This window comes from Henckelia pumila, chromosome 2 (genome assembly GCF_033568475.1).
Source record: "Henckelia pumila isolate YLH828 chromosome 2, ASM3356847v2, whole genome shotgun sequence".
In the NCBI taxonomy this organism is placed as follows: domain Eukaryota; kingdom Viridiplantae; phylum Streptophyta; class Magnoliopsida; order Lamiales; family Gesneriaceae; genus Henckelia; species Henckelia pumila.
Genome location: NC_133121.1, coordinates 139,464,611 through 139,482,634, shown reverse-complemented (window position 1 = coordinate 139,482,634; position 18,024 = coordinate 139,464,611). Strand labels below are relative to the sequence as shown.

Genomic DNA, 18,024 nt, shown 5'->3' with positions numbered 1-18,024 from the left:
TATTTTGAATCAATTAATCAATTTTGATAATTCTTTAAATTAGTAATTAAAATATATTTTAAAATATAAGATAATATCTTTTTATTTAATTTTTTATAAACATTTATACAAATATAAAATAATTAAATAAATATCAATCAACTAAAAACTAAAAAAGTTATATTTATTTCACTAAATATCATTTTATAAAATATATAAAATAAAATAAAATTATTAGAATAATTCAATTTCAATTTTTTCGATTGATTCGATTTTGATCGTCCGAACTTAGTACTGTTTGAATTTAAAGATATATGATAATAATATTGAGATAAATAATCCAATATGATTTAAAATAATAATAATTATAATTAATATAATATTTGATTTGACTGATAAATAATATGTTGTTTAATTTGATTGATTAAATTTTAAATAAAATTATAAATTATCATTTTGTTTTTTTAAAAAATTAATAAAATTTAAATAATTATTATTTTAATAAAATGATATAGTAATTTAAATTTAATAATTTGATTTATATAAAATAAATAATTAATTAATGATTTAATTGATAAATATTAATAAATTAATAAATATTTAAAAGATAAATAAATAAGGTAACAAATTAAACAGGAGAATTGATTAATAACGTCGCAATTCAAACGTCTTAAAAAACATCCCGCGTCTAATTTTTTCCAGAGCCGGTGTCCCTTCCTCCCCAACCCAATTACCGAAGCTCCTCTCCCACCCAAATTAACCCTGCGTGCATGAAGCTACAGAATTTTGATCTCCCTTCCTCTTTCAGGGCGGTTTCGCGATTTCTGGAAAACCCTTATTTTATTTTTTGTTCTTGCACTCTCATCAGCTTTTCTTGAGGTTTGAACTCTTTAATTTGTGTAATTTGTTGTGTAAAATTACTTTACATATGCAGAATTTAAAATTTGCGCCTAGCGTCTCGCGCTCCAGGGCACCCTGGGGCTTTTGTGCCCTAAAGAACTATGGGTCATTTGATTTATTTGTAATCTTCGTGGAAAATCGATTGACCTCTACAATATTATTCGTCTATGTGGAAAATCGATTGGCCTCTACAATATTATTCGTGTACTAATGGAATGTTTGCAAGCTTTAAAAAAATAAGAGATTATAAATTTTTTCTTAACGTTTGCATTATGATTTTTTTCTTAACTTGCAAACACTGCCTTATACTACCAGTTGTGTTTGTTATTATGTTGTGCTGTAATTGATCTGATGATTGGATTCCCAGGAATTTTGGTGATTTGGAGCATATTTTATTAGTCGAAAGATTTCTGATGGTGATAATGAAGCATACTTTTGTTGATCTGGAGAGCGGTGCCACTGGAGTTAAGTCGCAGAATAAGAGATTTGTGATTGACGATGATGAATATTTGATTGGAACTGAATTATCAGAAGAAGCTGCAGTTGTGGAAGAGAAGAAAGAGAAGAGTGGGAAGCTGGCTGGTCAAGATGAAGAAGACATTGACAAGATTCTAGCTGAATTTGGTGGAGCACCTCTTGTGTCGAAACCTGTTCAAACCTCATTTGCTTCAGCTGCAGTACTAGAGGAGATTGCTGGTGACAAGGAAGCTGGAGAAGGAACCCGGGAATCAGCAGCTTCAAAAAAGAAAAAAAGGAAGAAGGAAAAAGAGAAGGAGAAAAAGGCCGCTATTGAAGAAAAGCAGGAAGTGACTAAAAATGATATGAAAATTAAAGTTACAGATAAGAAAATTCCAAAGCAAGTCCGAGAAATGCAAGAGAAGCTTGCCAAAATAAAGGAAATGGAAGAGCGGAAGAAGCGGGAAGAAGAGGAGAGGTTAAGGAAGGAAGAGGAGGAATGGAGACGGCAGGAAGAATTAGAACGATTGGCCGAAGAGAAAAAACGATTGAAGAAGGAAAAAGAAAAGGAGAAGCTTCTAAAGAAAAAACTAGAAGGGAAGCTTTTAACGGGAAAGCAGAAGGAAGAGGCTCGCAGGCTGGAGGCAATGAGGAAGCAAATCCTTGCAAATGCTGGCGGGTTGGAGTTGCTGGTGGACCAAGACCCTGCTGGAACACCTTCCCGACCTCTGTATCAAAAAAAGAAGAAGTCAAAGTCAGTTGTTGGATCTAATGGTGCTGCCCCTTCAAATAATGGAACCAAGGTGTTCAAGGAAGTGCATCAAGAAGTTGCATCAGAGGTGGATTCTGTGGAAAATATCGAACAGGTCGAGCCATTGAGCGCAAAGGATAATGCAGAGATTGCTGAAATAGTCCAAGAGAATGGAAATCAAGAAGAAGAAGAGAAAGATGATGATGAGTGGGATGCAAAAAGTTGGGATGACGCTGGTTTAAAGCTGTCCGGTAAAAGTGCTTTCGGTGATGAAAAAGTTGACTCAGAGCCAGAAACTTTTGTGAAAGAGGAGATAAGGAGTGTAAGGATTGCAACTGAGAGCGCCGAGCTGTCTGTTGTTGCAAGCAAGCATGGATTGGCTGAAAGAGTTGCTTCATCTACAGTTAGAGATCAGAATGAGGAAGTTAAGAAGAAAGATTCTAAGGTTGAGGTTCAGATGAGGGAAACTTCAGGATCAGATGATAATTGTCTTCAGAATCGACAAAATCTCCGCTCTCCAATTTGCTGTATCATGGGCCATGTTGATGCTGGAAAAACGAAGTTACTAGATTTCATAAGAGGTACTAATGTCCAAGAGGGTGAGGCTGGTGGAATTACTCAGCAAATAGGGGCAACCTATTTCCCTGCTGAGAGTATTCGTGCACGAACTAAGGAACTAAAGGCTGATGCTAAGCTGAATGTTCCAGGTCTGTTAGTCATCGATACCCCGGGGCATGAATGTTTCGCTAATTTGCGTTCTCGGGGATCAGAGTTATGTGATATTGCAATTTTGGTTGTCAATATAATGCGTGGATTAGAACGTCAGACCAGTGAATCACTCAGTCTTTTGAAGAAGAGTAACACTGAATTTATTGTCGCCCTGAACCAAGTGAGTGGAATAGTAACCATGTCTATCGAGTATTAAATCATATAAATATCTGTGATGCCTCGTTTCCTCAACCCTTTTATTACATAAATTTGCAGGTGGACAGACTGTATGACTGGAAAACTTGTGCAAATGCACCGATAATGAAGGCGATGAAGCAACAGTCAAAAGATGTCCAAATCGAATTTAATAGGAAGCTCACTCAGGTCATTTCAACTCTTATGTGTGACATAATATGCGAGGATTTAGCTGTGTTCTTGTCTGATTTACCCATTTTTGTTGTTTAGATTATCACACAGTTTAAGGAGCAAGGGCTTAACACAGAGTTGTATTACAAGAACAAAGAAATGGGAGAAACTTTCAGCATTGTACCTACTAGTGCCATAAGGTTCCGGTTGCCTAAGCAATTTATTAGTTTTTATAGCTGGTTTTGCACTTTCAAGTTATTAATTCACGAAAACCCATAGTTTTTCTCTATATTAATTTTTATATTTTTTGTGATTATGTCTCTAACAGTGGTGAAGGCATTCCTGATTTATTGTTACTGCTGGTTCAATGGACCCAAAAGACTATGGTTGAAAGGCTAACATGTAGCAACAAAGTGCAGGTTTGTTACCTCTTCTTTTCCATGGATTTGAGAGAGAGCGTCTGATGAGTGAGTTAATGTTATTTATGCTCATTGCTGTGGCAGTGCACTGTTTTGGAGGTTAAGGTGATTGAAGGTCATGGGACGACAATTGATGTGGTGTTGGCAAATGGTGTGCTTCATGAAGGGGATCAGATAGTTGTTTATGGCTTACAGGTAAGTATTTCATGACTTATTCCTGTTTTGGTTCCTTTATCTGTATGTTCACACTTGTGGATGATGTATTCCTTTCAGGGACCCATTGTTACGTCAATCAGAGCATTATTAACTCCCCATCCAATGAAGGAGCTCCGAGTTAAGGTGATAATTTCCCGATTATGTATTTGTTTTCTACTTAAAATCCTTTAAGATTAATCTGAGTTTGTTCCTTCCAATTAATTATTTTCAAATGCAACACATAACTATGTATTTGGTTTAAATTAGACAAAAAGGAAAGTAGGTTGGGACTTTGGTACCACATATTTTAGATAAATATTGATTGTGATATATGATTAATTATCGGGTATGATATTAAATGCAGCATGAAGGAGGGAAATATTTTCCATTGAATTGAAAATTATCAAATTCAACTGTACAACTACAAGATCAACCTATTTATATACTATCCTAACACATGACTTTAGAATTTGAAACAAATACAACTTCTGATACCCGGGGTTTAATTTTGTATGGTTGATCCTTTTAGATTATGGATAGAGTAACTGGTGACCGGCTTGATGTTGGATTGCATGAACATTGGGTGTTCAGATGTGAATTGATTGTACACGGCACTTCATCTTTTCCTCGTAAAGTTACAACACTGGAAAAGGAATAAAATAGTCACGTGCCAAGATTAAAAAGCATAGCCACAGCACTAACTACCATGAAATTTGAATGAAATACTGAAGATCATTTCATTCAGAAGCTGATTGTTCTTATTGTTTTGAAAGATATCCACTTCAAACCAAAGTTGGGATACCCATTATCTGCCTAATTGTGTAGTCTAGCTCATTAGTCATCAATTTCTTTGGTACCTCAGAACAAGGTTTTCTGGGAGTCATTCCACCTTGTGAATAGTGACTTAGTTGTGGTGACAACTTATTCTGCTTGTGTAAGAGAACTTTTTATTATGTGACAATACAATCTTTGCACATATTTCTTGTTAATGTATTACTGTGAAATGTTAGTGTTTTAAATTAGCCCGAACCATCAAATGGAACTTGTAAATATGGTCTTCATCGGTTGTCATATTGTTCTTTTTCATTTTAATTGTCTTTAATTCACTCCCCCACCAACTAAAATTAAGTTTGTGAGAGAGAGTTCAAAAGTTTCAGTTTGTACTAATTTTTATATTGAAGTTCTTAGATACGCCATATTTTCTTTTTGCCGGAACAGTCTGACATTCTACTTTGCATGGAAATGTATCTTATTCATACAATTTGTTGTCTCAATTTTTATTGTCACTATTAACAAACTGTTAACGCATTGCCAACTTGATTTGTAAGGAGCATATTTTTATTTGGAGTTTGAAATATATTGCTCTTGAGTCGTTCTTTTTTCTTAATCTATGTTTTGAAGTTTAGAACATATCAATATAAATGATTGGAAAGTGACAGATTTTAGTGCATTCTCTTTGCCGAAGTCTCACAGTTTTGTCATTACTTTGTTATAGGGAACTTATTTGCATCATAAAGAAATCAAGGCTGCCCAAGGCATAAAGATCACTGCACAGGTTACATTGCCTCAAACTTTATATCCCCTTTGGTACTGCAATTATAAATTAACAACGTTTGGATGATCAATGAAGGCATTTGCATAATCTGAAGTCACTTACGGAAGAATACCTCATTCTGGTGGTCCCTTCTGAGAGTCTGCACAATCAAACTAATGATTTGAAGACTTCATTTAAATGCCTATCAACTTACTTTAGGACTTCATGTACTATCTATGATTCATGGAGCGAGTTGGCTTTCATGATCCTTCATTTTTTACTAATTATATATTTTTCTCCGTTTATATTATTTTTCAACGAAAAGTTTACCATATCTATCGCTCTGGAGAATGTAAAAATCTAAAGATGGTGTTTTATTCAGTTTAGATCAAATTTTCTCCTGAGAAACATGTGAGCCCTCTATTAAGGTGCACAGAGTGCGTGCAGAGGCTCCAGACGCAGCCACTCACAATCCTGACATCTTTAAAATGCTGGGCTAGACTTGAATAAGGGCCGGCAATATAGTAGTTCCTAGAGCCTTTACTAATCATGCATGCATCATACTAAAAGTGTTTGCCTTGTGGGCAGACTTGTAATTTAAGTGTGCTCATAATTTATGATATTCTGAATGTTTTCCGAGCACATAACGATTTGTAAATCCTGAAATTTTGAGATCATTTGAGATTATGTTCTATTTCACGCACTCTTAACTTGTACTATTTGTAATATTGTCTTTTCTTGTCTGCTTACTACTTCTTGTTGTTAATCTTTTTGTCTTTTTCTTTTATTTTCTGTTTGTAGGGCCTTGAGCATGCCATTGCCGGCTCGAATCTTTATGTTGTGGGACCTGATGATGATCTAGAGTACATTAAAGGAGCCATGGAAGATAAGAACACAGTTATGAATGGGTTTGATAAAATTGATGAGGGAGTTTATGTTCAAGCATCTTCTCTTGGGTCTTTAGAAGCATTATTGGAATTATTGAAGACTCCTGAAGTTAACGTACCTGTCAGTGGTACAAGCATAGGCCCAGTACACAAAAAGGACGTGATGAAGGCAAGTATTATGCTTGAGAAGAAGAGGGAGTATGGGACGATATTGGCGTTTGATGTCAAAGTAACACCTGAGGCTAGGGAACTTGCTGATAAACTTGGTGTTAAAATATTTGTTGCTAATGTTATTTACCACCTAGCCAATCAATTTAAAGCTTATATGGATAATCTCAAGGAGGAAAAGAAGAAAAAAGCTGCTGAAGAAGCAGTTTTTCCATGTGTTCTCAAAATCATACCGAAACATGTGTTTAATAAGAGGGATCCCATTGTCTTGGGCGTTGAGATACTTGAAGGCACCGCAAAGGTAAATTTTTTTTAGACATCCTTTTTCACATTCTGCTGAATAAAAATGTGTCTTGTCATCATTGTATTACTTCTTTACTCCCATTTTAGTGGGATTGAGTGCATGGATGATGGATCTCTTTGTCCATTATGCTCTGTTTGAAATTGTAAACGTGTGTGTTTGCGCTCTATTTTTTGAGTTTTTACCCTCCACTGATGTCAGTTTAAGTATTAACCAATAAATTAAGTGTTTAATGTTGTTAGCCTGCAAAGTTGAGGTTAAATTGATAATTCATGAGTGGTTTTTCCAAGTTCATTGAATGTGAACTGGAGAGTTATAAGGGCAGAATAGAGACTAGGAATATACTGTTCATAATAGTTTTCAAAATCAATTGATGTGAACTGGAGAGCTGAAGGGGTTGAGAAAGACCAGAGATAGACTGTTAATAATAGTTTTCCATTTGTAGTAGCCCACTAGAATTCCAGTTCTTAGAAATACCATTTTCCAGGTAAATCATAGGCCAATAAAATGAAAATATTTGTTTAGAGAAAAGTATTTGCTTTGTGTTGAAATCGTTTATTTTGGATTTACTTCTGTAGGTTGGAACTCCACTATGTGTTCCTGGAAAAGATTTCATTGACATTGGTCGTATAGCTTCCATTGCGAATAATAAGAAGCCTGTTGAATATGCCAAGAAAGGACAGAACGTTTCCATTAAGGTTTGGGAATTTCGGTGCTTATGTATTCAATTTTTTTGTGAACTTTGGTGTGCCATTCTTTTTTGCTTCCTGTTAGAGCACAAAGAATTTTGTATGGAGTCGCATTTGATTTTGTCGAATATGCTATGTTTTTATTGTGTCATAATCAGCTTGGATTACTTACCTTATTTATCATCCATGCATCTTATGGAAAGGTTGATCTTGTTTTAAAATTTGACGGTATACTGTGAGTTTTAGTCCTCTAGGCATCATGAGACTTAGGCTAGAAACGTGACATGCACCATAAGTTGAACACTTGATTTAGATTTTTCTGCCTCGTGTGCTAAGTTCAAGCTATTCATCAAAACACATTAGCAATTGTTCGTGACTAGAATAACTACACAAGAACAAGATTGTTTACCGTTACTGATAGGGTATCGATACTTCCACATTATTATGTGTATATGGTGGTTGTTAATTATGTTTTCTGTGACATTGTTAGGCATCCCGACTGAAGCTTAAAAACTGATATATTTGCTACTTTTAGAAGTGCAGGAAATCATGGGAACCCAAACCTTGGGGCAGTCTAATTTGTCTCCCTGTCCTTATATTGAGTGTTTTTTCTTTTCTTTTTTTTTGGTTATATGGTGTATGTGAAACTTTGCAATATGTTGTGCACTGCAATTCTTTTAAAGAATGCCAAAACACGAGTACCCAAAGCAGTACGACTCTTTTTATTTTGCCTTTCCATTGAAGTGCTATGCTTTTTAACAGATAATCGGCAGTAACGCCGAAGAGCAGCAGAAGATGTTCGGTCGGCATTTTGAAATTGCAGACGAGCTTGTGAGCAAAATCTCTAGGAACTCACTTGATGCACTGAAGGAACACTATGCGGTAATTACTGAATTTTATTGAGTAGTTTTTTTTTTTTTTTTTTGCACCTTGCTAGATGATGCTTTTAACCACATACTGAGGCACCTTTCACCCACAACATTAATTTTTCTTGAAAGGGAATTGGAGAACTAACTAGTGGATTATGCTGTTTGGAAAACATGTGCTTATATTTTAGCTAGCGTGTACTTTAACATGTCTATCTCTTCTGTGGCTAATAAATATTTACAGGGAGACTTGTCCGTAGAGGAGGTAATATTACTCTCAAAATTGAAACGACTCTTCAGGATACCATAAATCTTCGTACGCGTTTGAAAGGAACTGTGGGGAAACTTTGCTCCTCGTAATTCGATTACTATGATTTATTATAAAATTTGTTTCATATGTTATATAATATTGATTATTAGAATTATATCATCGTTTATCGATTGCATAGCCAAAGCCTCAACTTGATGATTCTGTTTTGAGTAGTACCGTCCATGCATGCATGCGGCGACTTTCTTTACGTCTTTTCATATTTCCTTTATTTTCTTTTTTTTTCTTTTTGGTTTCTTGCGATTTCGAATGGGATAATTTTGTAAAGATTTGCATGAAATTTACATCAGATTGCGAATGCATACATAATAATAATAATAATAATAATAATAATAATAATAATAATAATAATAATAATAATAATAATAATAATAATAAATAAATAAATGGTTGGAATAGGTATGCAAATCAAGAATCGGTAGAAGGTAGAAGTTTGGATTTTATAAATCATGGCATTTTTAAACCAATCTTTGCCATTGGATATAAGTGCGGTCAATCAAATATGATTCGATGCATTCACTGGTTTGGTGTAAAGAAACCACAAAAATTAGTTCATGCATCGAATCATATTGATCGATTACACTTGTATCCAATGGCAAAGATTGGTCTAAAAATGCCATGTATCATAAAATTCAAACTTCTTCTCCTGGTTCTTGATCTGTACCTATTCAAACCGATGATCAGAATTATAATAAGTTTGGTGTTGATTAAATTCATTACTTTTATCTCTTACTATTTATTAAAGCTAAGCACCATATAAAAACGGTTTGGTATCATTGTCTGTTTTTCTATTTAACGGAAATACCCTCTACCACTTCCTTCTAATTCTTTTCACGTTCTTATATCTGCAAACACATCAATTTTTCAATAAAAAGATGCTTCTTCTTCCGCCTTCAAAATAAACAAACATAAAAAATATTATTTTTTTATGTTACACACGCAAGGCGTGTGCCAGGTTACTAGTTATCATAAATGTTAAAGCCGTTCATAAATGTTAAAGCCGTGTATTCAGTAATGGACAAACTCTAGTATCAATAATTATGTATATATTATCTGGCCTATTTGAAAGAGAATTCAAATTTCAATAATAATTATTTATTAGTAAAAAATGCATACGTTTATGCGTGTGTAAAATAGAAGTTATTTTTATATGTATTTTTTGTGGGTGGAGTGAGTAGGAGGTTTAGTGGGATGGATAATGCTATGTGTACACGAATAATTACACGTTGGGTTACACATTATACTTGAAATTACATGATTATCCCTGCATTTTATTTGAAAAAAATCTTTCAAAAATGCATGTAGGATAATGATGTAATTTCAAGTACAATATGTAACCCAACGTGTAATCCTCCGTGTACATATAACATTACTCGAGTGGGATAGTAGATAGAAATGGGATGAGAGGGTAAAACCAAAAACAAAAATTGATGTCTTTAGAGTAGCAGTTACTATGTGTCTCTCAAGTATTATAAAACATAAGATATACATGTCTCTTTCAAAAAAAAATCTATTGGACTAATGGGCTTTAAACAACACCAAAACTTAATGCAACCAGGGTCCTATTTCCTAATCTGATCCATTGTCCCCACTAGGGGTCCAAACGAACCCGAGCCGGTTCGTGAGCTTTACGAGTCCGCTCGATAAATATTTAATTCGTATTTCAACTTATCGAACTCGAGTCGAATTCGAACATGTTCGAACTTTTTTTCGAGCCGAGCTCGAGCCAAAATTATTTTGTTCGATAGTTCGCGAATAGTTCGCGAGCCTTAATATTTAATTAATATAATATAATTATATAATAAATATATATACATTTCGAACCTATTCGAACATTTCGAGCTTTTCGAACCATGATATCCGAGCAATAGTTCACGAATATGTTCGAATGTTTCGAGTCGAACTCGAATTTCATTTCGAGCCGAGCTCGAGCCTAGATATTTGAAATTATCGAGCTTCGAATCGAGTTCGAACTCGAGTATACTCTTATCGAGCTGAATTCGAACCTTAAAATTTTACCATTATTCGGTTCGGTTCGTTTGCACCCTTAATTCCCCACACCCAACTCGGCCGTCTTCATCATCTGTCCATCGTTCTAATTTTTCTTCAAGAAAATATACATTCAAGAATCAACGGAAACCATATGAAAACAGAAAAAGAACATACAAAGAACCGCAGATGAATCACCCGACGCCAAGAGAGAAGAATGATATGCAAGTTGAAGTTGAAGCTGGAGGTGTCACTTTAATTCATGGATTGCACCACCTGCAGGTCAACAAAATCATCCATCTTCCGTTTCCCCCATCGATCCAAAATTTTTATCCACAAAGTTGATTTCTACAAACACGGCCCACAAGAAGTCATTAGAGTTTTCTCAAAATCATGTTTCTGTACGTCAATGAACATCATAATTAAAATGCGGAAAAAAATCGAGCATCACCTCCAACCATTGAATGATTTGTAAATATTATACTTTCTTCCTGGTTTGAAGCCTTCTAAACACTCCAACTTTTTAGGAGATGGTGTATTTGTGTTCTTCATGTGTGTGTGCTTAGGGACCTCAGACATCGTCTATTTATAGGCGTTCTTCATATCATCAATGAGTTGTTCGATAACACGATAGTAAAAAGAAAATGGCGCATGCACGTCTCAAAAGTCTAAAATAAAGACCGTGCATGCTTTTTCCATCCATAATGTCATACTACGTACGGTCGTCACCGTTATCGACTCGATTATCTCTATTTTTATTTTGATATGTGCCATAATATGATTTGCCAAATTTCATCAGTAATTCATTTGTTTAACCATTCTTATAATGTATTCAATTTGTATAATAATAATAATTATTATTATTTTGCAATCAGGTAGATGAAATGATTAAAGTTACTGCATATTTTCCCTCGATCGTCGCTTCATAAAGTTTATTTTCTTTTTTTTAAAAAAAATAGTGTGTGATATCCTAATAGGATACCCCGGGTGGCTAAAACCCCGGGTGGTACCCTGCAAGCCGGGTGGTCGGGACAGCGGAGCAGGTCCTAGCCCGACTATCTTTAGGGTGTGGTGATATAACCTGAGGAGTATAAGCACTCGGGAGACCCCGGGAGGTCCGGGTGGCTAGGAAACAGCCACGTCTGCTTAGAGTGTGCCAGGAGCAAATCCCCGACCAAATCATTATGGACCATGCTCTAACGGAGTGGGCTTTTTCCTGAAGCTACAGATGTCTAAATCACACGTGATGGCCGTCCCATCAGCCTAAAAGCCGTCAGTTAGCCCATACCCAGTAATCATTGAAATCCCAAGGGGGCCATTATAAAAGCAAGAGAGGAATCACTCTCTCAAGTACACTTTTTCACCTATCTTTTCCGCCCGGGAGTTTTCTCACCCCCGGGTAGTCATTTTGTGATAAACGCATCATTGGCACCGTCTGTGGGAAAGTGAGTCTAAGGCGTAGATATGACCATCATCGATGATCCTGAAAGCTCTCGTCGAGCAGTGGCCGCAATCCAGGAACAAATGAACGCTATGGTGGACGCGGCTGTACAAAGAATCATGGCGATACAACAAGGAGAAAAGGAGGGCCAAAGGAAGGATAATGAAAAATAAGTAGAAGGGGAAGAAGAACCAGGACCGAGGCCCAAGAAAGAGAAGAGTAAAGGCATACACGTGGAGGAGGAGGGAAATTCACATGCAGGATCGGCAAATGTCACCATGGCAGGGGAGCTGGAAATGTTGAAACAAAAAATACAAAAACTGGAGAATACTGACCCGCGGAAATCTTCGCGGGTCAAAAGTTTGGGTTGTCCCTTCTCTCCGGAAATCATTGGAGAGCCATTGCCAGTCTATTTCAAGTCCGCGAAAATCAAGGAGTATGATGGCAGCGCTGATCCCGAGGAGCATGTAACCCGGTTTGAGAACGTGGCAATGTTTCATTGTTATGGTGATCAAATCAAGTGCAAGGTATTTCTAACTATCTTGGTGGACTCCGCCCAGAGATGGTTCGAAAATCTGGAAGAAGGAAGCATTAAGACTTTCAAAGAATTCCGGGAAGTCTTTTTGCAACACTTCAGCAGCAGCAAGCGATACAAGAAAACCACTCTCAGTCTCTTCGAGATAAAGCAGCTAAACGAGGAGTCTCTAAGAGCTTATATTAAAAAGTTCAATAGAGTGGCCCTGGAAGTTCCTGCATGTGCACCTGAAACCAAAATCACTGCTTTCACGCAAGGGCTTAAAGAAGGAGAATTCTTCCGGTCTTTGGTCAAGAGGGCCTCCCGGTACTTTGAGGACCTCTTGGCTTGAGCCGAGAAATATATCAATATGGAGGAGGCCCAGCGACAGAAGAGGGAGAAGGACAGGAGGGAAGAACAGAAGGAGAAAAGAAACCAGAGTAATCAAGGAAGAAGAAGGCAGGATCAACCAGGGAGGCTTGCTGCTTTTGCTCCTCACAGGGTAGCCCGGGATCGGGAAATCCACTTGTGTGAGGATAATGTCCAGCCGTTGCCTCCAAAAAGGCCGAAAAAATACTATTCGATACACCGAGTTAACACACACGACACTAACGAGCGTCGGAGGCTCATCGTGGAGCCAGGACAACCTATGCCCGAAGAAACAAAGCATGTGGAGAAAAATCAGAGGGGACGCCCCTGGGTACCCCGGTTTGACATCTCGCGAGACAATAGGCCTGACCCCTCGAAAGCCCGGGAGGTAACGCCATGGGGGCCTGACAAAGGACCCCGAGAGGGATCTTCCAAAGGGGTGATCAACATGATTTCGGGAGGATCCACTGATGGGAACTCTAATAGGGCGCGGAAATTTTGGAGAAAAAGAGAATTCCTGGGAATCGAGGCCCGGAGACCAGATCCCTACCCGGTCATTACATTTGGGCTTGAGGATCTGGAGGGAGTGTCTACCCCACAACGATACTTTACTCATCCGAGCACATGTGGCTAATTATGACATAAGAAGAGTGTTCGTGGATTCGGGGAGTTCTGTGAATGTCATTTTCCAGGATGCATTCGAACAAATGGACTTGCGGGGATGTGAGGTTAACCCTGTAAAAACATCCCTGCATAGGTTTGCAGGACATACCATTCGGCCTAAAGGAGAAGTGTGGTTGCCTATTACGTTAGGATCGGGCGATACAAAGAAGACTGTCATGACCCTCTTCACCGTGGTGGAGGCCCCCTCTTCCTACAATATTATCCTAGGAAGGCCGACCTTAAATGCCTTTAGGGCTGTTGCTTCCGCTTACCACCAAAAGATCAAATTCCCGATGGGGGATCGGGTGGGCGAAGTAAAGGGAGATCAACACTCCTCTCGACGGTGCTATGCGGACACCATCCGGGTAGATAACAAGAGGGCACGAGGGACGGAGAGGAGGGATGGTTCCAGACAGGAAGAGGTGTGCGCGGTAGGAGAAGTAAAAGAAGAGTATGAGGAGGTGGAGGTAGTGCCTGGACAGCCGGGGAAGATCGCCCGGGTGGCTCGGGGTATGGAGCCTGCTTTGGCTGAGCAATTAAAGACCTGCCTGGCCCAAAACGCGGATGTGTTTGCCTGGTCTCCTAAGGAGCTAACTGGAGTCCCGGCCCATTTGGCAGAGCATAGGCTAAATATCCTCCCAGGATCCCGGCCTGTCAGACAAAAGAAGACACTTTGGGGCAGAAAAAGACAAGGTCATTGCTGAGCAAGTCCGGGAACTGCTGGAAGCAGGGCACGTCAAGGAGGTACAGTTTCCTACTTAGTTATCTAACGTAGTGCTGGTACCCAAAAGTACAGGGAAATGGAGAATGTGTATGGATTTCCGAGACTTAAACAAAGCCTGCCCCAAGGACTGCTATCCCCTGCCCCGGATTGATCAGTTAGTAGATTCTACCTCTGGTTATGAGCTGCTTTGCTTTATGAATGCGTACCAGGGATACCATCAAATTCCCCTGGCTAGGGAGGATCAGGATAAGGTCAGTTTTGTTACGTCAGGAGGAACTTTTTGTTATGTGGTTATGCCTTTTGGGTTAAAAAATGCAGGAGCCACCTATCAAAGGATGATGGATAGAGTTTTTAAAAATCAATTGGGCCAAAATGTGGAGGTATATGTGGATGATATTCTGGTGAAATCCAGGACCCATGACCATTTTATTCCTGACTTGGAGGAAACCTTTGGTACCTTGCGAAGGTACGGGGTGAAGCTTAACCCGGCTAAGTGCGTGTTCAGAGTGAAAAGCAGGAAGTTCTTGGGATTTGTAGTGACCGAGAGAGGAATAGAGGCAAACCCGAAGAAAGTAAAAATCCTGAGGGAGATGCCGTCACCATCCTCCATTAAGGAAGTGCAGCGATTGACTGGAAGAGTCATGGCCCTGTCTCGTTTCATTGCTTGGTCTGCCCATCGGAGTCATCCTTTCTTTCAGGTGTTGAGGAAGGCTTAGAGGTTTGGATGGAGTGAGGATTGTGAACGGGCTTTCCAGGAATTAAAGGAGCACCTGGCAAATCTGCCCATCCTGGTTAAGCCCGAACCAGGGGAGAGATTGTGGGTTTATATCTCTACGACAGAGTTTGCTGTGAGCACGGTGTTAATAAAGGAAGAGGGAGGAGATCAAAAGCCAGTTTATTATATAAGCCACGCTCTGAAGGGGCCCGAGACCCGATACAGTGAAATGGAAAATATGGTCCTGGCCCTTATTTTGACTGCCCGGAAGCTCCGACCTTACTTCCTATCGCATCCGGTCACTGTCCTGACCAATAGCCCCTTGGGCCGGGTGATGACTCAGCCGGATGCTTCAGGTCGATTGGTCAAGTGGGCAGTAGAGTTGGGAGAATATGATGTAGAATACAAGCCTCGGGCGGCTATTAAGGCGCAAGTTTTGTCTAACTTTCTGACCGAGGTCATCACCTTTGGTCAGGAGGAGGTGTGGAGAGTTTTTGTGGACGGAGCTAGCAGTTTGGAAGGGAGCGGGGTGGGAGTAATCCTCTTTTCTCCCACTCAGGAGAAAACTAAGGTTGCAATAAGATTATACTCTTTTAGATCTAATAACGAAGTAGAGTATGAGGCGGTGGTCGCAGGTTTGAAGTTGGTCCGGGAGGCAGGAGCAGGGCACGTGATTGTGTATTCAGATTCCCAACTGGTAGTGCAGCAAGTACAGGGGGCATTTAGCATCAGGGAGAAGAGATTACAAGAGTATGTGGGGCTTATCAAACAACAAGGAGAGGAATTTTCTAGCTGGATCATTGAACAAATTCCCAGGGAGCATAATGCTGAGGCGGACGTCCTAGCCCGGATGGCATCATCCCTGACTAGTATTGATAGTCGGGAGGTGATACAGCAGTCCGGATCGGTGATGACCATAGAGGGAAAAGCAGAGGTGACCGAGGAAGAATCCTGGATGACTCCCCTCACCAAGTACCTTCAAACGGGGGTCCTTCTTAGGGATGAGGCACACGCCCGGAAGCTCAAGAGGCAGGTAACTCGATTTACCCTGGTTAACAAAAAATTGTATCGGCGGTCCTTTCAGGGTCCCTTGCTAAGGTGTCTAGCCAGGGAAGAAGTGTGTTATGTGCTTCAGGAAATACATGAAGGCTGCTGTGGCGATCACGGAGGGGTACTGAGCCTGGCCCGGCGTACTTTGCTAGAAGGATACTGGTGGCCCACCTTGCAAAATGATGTCCGACAGGTAGTTAAAACGTGTGAAGGGTGTCAAAGGTTTGGGAACTTCTCTCGAAAACCAGCAGCAGAGTTACAGACAGTATGGGCCTCGTGCCCTTTTGATCAGTGGGGCATGGACATTGTGGGACCGCTCCCTCCGGGCCCCGGGCAGAAGAAGTTCTTACTAGTAGCGGTGGATTATTTCTCTAAGTGGGTAGAGGCCGAACCTTTGGCAAAAATCACGGAAGAAGCGGTGTTGGGATTGTCTGCCGATTCGGCTTGCCCCAAAAGCTCGTCTCGGACAATGGGACGCAATTCCAGGGAAAGAAAATGAAGGATTGGTGCACAGAGATGAAGATAAAGCAGGCATTCACCTCCGTAGCATATCCGCAGGGCAATGGACAAGCGGAAGTAACTAACAGGACCATCATCCAATCCCTGCAGACTCGGCTCTTTGGGGCGGGTAAGAGTTGGGTGGAGGAGGTCCCCGGTGTGCTATGGTCTTATCGCACTACCCCGCGGACGGCCACAGGGGAAACACCTTTCAGTCTGGTATATGGATCCGAGGCCGTGATCCCAGTAGAAATTGGACAGATCTCCCCCCGGGTAAAAGCCTACCAGGAGGGAGAATCCGGGGATCGGACGCAAGAGCTAGACCTGGTTGAGGAGAAAAGAGAGCGGGCCGCTATCCGAACTGAGGCTTATCGAAGTAGAATAATCAAGGCGTTCAATCAGAAGATCAAACCCCGAGATTTCCAGATAGAAGACTTGGTTTTAAAGAGGGTTAACCCGGCAGGTGAGGTGAAAAAACTAGAAGCGAAATGGGAAGGACCTTACAAAATAACTCGAAGGGTAGGGAGTAACGCCTGGTACTTAGAAGACAGCCGGGGCAAGGCCCTGGAACACGGTGCATCTTAAGTCTTATTACTCTTGAAAGTGCAAAACGCACCTGTAAATTATGTTTCTGCCGGTTATATAAAAAGTATGTTTGTATTTATTGTAAGCACGAACACAATAAGTCCAGGTGATCCGCCACCCTGGCACCACAGTAAACCTGGGTGATCTACCACCCTGGTACTCAAACGCCCGTGGTAATTCACGAGCACAATAAGTCCAGGTGATCCGCCATCCTGGCACCACAGTAAACCCAGGTGATCTACCACCTTGGTACTCAAACGCCCGTGGTAATTCACGAGCACTGTAAGTCCAGGTGATCTACCACCCTGGTACTCAAACGCCCGTGGTAATTCACGAGCACTGTAAGTCCAGGTGAACCGCCACCCTGGCATCACAGTAAACCCAAGTGATCTACCACCCTGGTACTCAAACGCCCGTGATAAATCACGAGCGCTGTAAATCATTATCCACTAGACAATGGAAAACAAACGGCTTTCCTTAAACATTACAAGCTCATAACAAAGGGATAGGCAAGAATAAAAAGCTTTTTAGAATAAAGAAAAATCTGTCATTCAAATAAAAGAAAGATTACAAAAGGCAGCTTACAAAAAGTACCTACTGGAAAAGAAAAATCAAAGTCTATGGATTAAAATCTAGGGCAAGGCTATTTTCTACCGAGGTTCTTCTCCCTTGCCCGTTGGCCCGGAAGGCAGAAAAGCAATGTCCTGGTTAAGATCAGGAACCCCCTGCTGAACTAGCCCGGCCTCTTCATATTGCGCCTAACAAAGATCAAAACCTTGGGTACAAAATTCAAAAGACCTATCTATTACTATTTTTTTGAACTCTTGAGAAGACAGGAAAGACTGTTTCCAATCAGCCTCAGAACTCGACCGTGCCTCCAAAGCTTGGATAGTGTCTGAGGCCACGGAATGATACATATCTACCTTGGT

General features: G+C 39.8%; 3 protein-coding genes across 3 annotated transcripts; all 3 read left to right on the top strand.

The window, feature by feature from the left end:
• Positions 1-676: 676 nt before the first annotated feature.
• On the top strand, positions 677-8,718 carry LOC140883528 (eukaryotic translation initiation factor 5B-like). Its single transcript, XM_073290034.1, has 12 exons — positions 677-858; positions 1,247-2,975; positions 3,071-3,178; positions 3,260-3,360; positions 3,489-3,579; positions 3,664-3,774; positions 3,853-3,918; positions 5,270-5,329; positions 6,110-6,664; positions 7,243-7,362; positions 8,116-8,235; positions 8,464-8,718. Exons 2-12 carry the CDS (start codon positions 1,293-1,295, stop codon positions 8,527-8,529), a joined length of 3,081 nt encoding a protein of 1,026 aa, XP_073146135.1. The 5' UTR covers positions 677-858; positions 1,247-1,292; the 3' UTR covers positions 8,530-8,718.
• A 3,537-nt stretch (positions 8,719-12,255) lies between these two features.
• Positions 12,256-12,843, top strand: LOC140878533 (uncharacterized). The gene has a single exon (XM_073282133.1). The coding sequence runs from the start codon at positions 12,256-12,258 to the stop codon at positions 12,841-12,843; it is 588 nt and encodes a 195-aa protein (XP_073138234.1).
• Positions 12,844-13,567: 724 nt separating this feature from the next.
• On the top strand, positions 13,568-16,511 carry LOC140878532 (uncharacterized). The gene is made up of 3 exons (XM_073282132.1): positions 13,568-14,216; positions 14,320-14,945; positions 15,003-16,511. The coding sequence occupies exons 1-3, from the start codon at positions 13,568-13,570 to the stop codon at positions 16,509-16,511; spliced, it is 2,784 nt and encodes a 927-aa protein (XP_073138233.1).
• The last annotated feature ends 1,513 nt before the right edge of the window (positions 16,512-18,024 follow it).